Source organism: Aplysia californica, unplaced genomic scaffold (genome assembly GCF_000002075.1).
Source record: "Aplysia californica isolate F4 #8 unplaced genomic scaffold, AplCal3.0 scaffold00137, whole genome shotgun sequence".
Classification (NCBI taxonomy): Eukaryota; Metazoa; Mollusca; class Gastropoda; order Aplysiida; family Aplysiidae; genus Aplysia; species Aplysia californica.
In genome coordinates this window covers 591512-593932 of record NW_004797407.1, presented here as the reverse complement: position 1 = coordinate 593932, position 2421 = coordinate 591512, and the positions used below count along the sequence as shown (strand labels likewise).

The 2421-nt window shown below is 43.5% G+C and overlaps 1 protein-coding gene across 1 annotated transcript in view; it reads right to left on the bottom strand.

The window, feature by feature from the left end:
• Positions 1-1587: 1587 nt before the first annotated feature.
• The window catches only part of LOC106011530, an 11139-nt gene continuing 10305 nt past the window's right edge, over positions 1588-2421 (bottom strand). Inside the window, exons 6-7 of the mRNA XM_013081568.1 lie at positions 1786-1900; positions 1588-1595 (exon numbers count right to left, since the gene is read on the bottom strand). Of these exons, the coding sequence (XP_012937022.1) occupies positions 1588-1595; positions 1786-1900 (123 nt within the window). The remainder of the gene's footprint in view (positions 1596-1785; positions 1901-2421) is intronic.

Genomic DNA, 2421 nt, shown 5'->3' with positions numbered 1-2421 from the left:
ACTCTACCACTTTTTTGCTAGAATGACAAGAGTATAGCCTTTTTCTACCTCCTTTTATCTACGTATACCCCTTCCCTGAAGTCTCTCCCTTCTGCTAAGCATCTCAAACTTCATACGTGAGCCTTCGGTTACAAGGAATAACCTAAGAAGGCGCTGCTCTTACATGGAGGTACATGTACACTGCCACGCTCCCCCGCTCTTTTAGTCATACTACCTACCGAAGCATAGGAGGGGGTTAGAGAGAAAACGCCCACATTCGGGAGAGAGAGAGAGAGAGAGATGGAGAGAGAGAGAGAGAGAGAGAGAGAGAGAGAGAGAGAGAGAGAGAGAGAGAGAGAGAGAGAGAGAGAGAGAGAACAATTAATTGTGAATGGAGTTATTGGTGGGAGGGAGGGTTGTGTGTGTTTTTGTTTTTTTTTACTTTTCTTTTTTCTTTTTTTTTTTTTTTTTGGGGGGGGGGGTTGTTTTAACTAACCTATTTATTTCACCCATATTCAATTGGTAACCTAACCCTCGGAGTTTGCTTCCTTTGCTCGGCTCTATAGGTTTTTGTTTTGTTTTTGTTAGTTTGTTGTTGTTTTTGGGGGTGGGGTTGTTTTGATGTTGTTTTTTTTTTTTTGGGGGGGGGGGGAATGTTATGTGTTGTTTTTTTGTTTTTTGTTTGCTGTGTGTGTGTGGGGGGGGGGGGGTCAGTAGTCTTCTTCTTCTTCTTCTTCTTTTTTTTTTTTGGTTTGTTTCTTTTTTTGGTGGAAAAAAGGGGGGGGGGAGTGTCTAACTACGTAACTCATGAATATAAGACGAATGTCGACTTTGAATCTACCCACCAGGGGCCGTGCTACTGACTAAAGTGTCTTTAGGCCTTTCCTATAGGGGGGACATTAACCATGTTCTTATGCACAGTAGGATTGTAATTGCAAATGGGTTGATTCATAGATGTCATGCTCATGACTGTGCCGGAACTGCAACAGGGAACTGCTGTTTTTTCTTTCCTCATCTTCACTATCGTCATTTTCCTCTACTTCTTTCGTATTTTTGTCATACTCTAGTTGGGTGCCTTGATAGTCGAAACAGACTGTTGAAGCTAGAGAGGTGAGCAGATTAAGCCTGATTCCCGGTGAAGACTTCTCTGTTGGCATCCACTCCTTGACGCTCATATGACCTTATGCAGTTGCGAGCGCCGAACAATCTCTATTAAAACAAAGAAACGACTTTGAATCATAGATTATCTTATTTCTAAAAATTATATATTGTGGGAGGTAAAACATTGAGTGTCATAGGCGATAATATAATATAGATAAGATAATATATTAAGATACTTCCATATAAATTGTCCAGATCTTGGCACACTGGTTTGGTGTTTCGACACGTACACACATATGCACACACACACACACAAACACACACACACACACACACACACACACACACACACACACACGCACACACACGCACACATACATAGACGCACACACACACACTCGCACAAACACACATACACACGCAGACATGAACGCACGCGCAGGCTTACAGTCTATTGCACAATATAAATGAACAATAAACAATGATAATGTTAAGCTAGATCCATGCTCAGTATTCTGAAAATATACTCAGTATTCTAAAAATATACTCAGCATTCGGAAAATACACTCAGTTTTCTGAAAATACACTCAGTATTCTGAAAATTTACTCTGTATTCTGAAAATAAACTCTGTATTCTGATATTATACTCAGTATTCCGTATATGGTAAAAACAGATGGACAAACACATTATGGGCAACAACTGACCCGGTATAGCAGGCAGGTGGATCCTGACCCCTGAAGCTGTGACGTTCTGTACCTCTCCGTTCACGTCGAGGACTGCCACAAAGGCGTCCAGGGTATCAGCGGCGTCCGAGTTGATCTGCGGGGAGATGTTTTATTTATTTTTGGGGGAATTGGACGGGGCGCCTGCAGAATTTCAAGACTTAGTGGGATGAGCAGAAGGCTATAGAATCAACCATTGCTTGGAACCGTCAGCATCTACACACTTCGAGATGTGCTTATGGGGATGTCCCTTGCGCAGTGATGTCTGTCCTTCACACAAGTAAAACAAGTTATTTGTTTGTTTGTTGTTTTTCGTTGGGGTTTTTTTGGGGGGTGGGGGTAGAGGGCGAGAGGGGGGAGAGTGGTAGAGAGGGAGAGGGAGTTGGGGATGAGAGGGAGAGAAGGGGGAGGCGTGAGAAGGAAAGAGAAAATGGGGGTAGATGCTGATAAGGAGAGGTGAGAGATGGCAATTTAAGGGGTGGGAAGAGGGGGAAGGAGGGAGGGAGAGGGAGTTAGAGATGATAGGGAGAGGGGTGGAGAGAGAGAGAGAGAGACAGAGACAGAGGGGGGGGTGGATGGAGAATGAGAAAGAAAGAGAGAAGCTGAGGATCTAAAGAG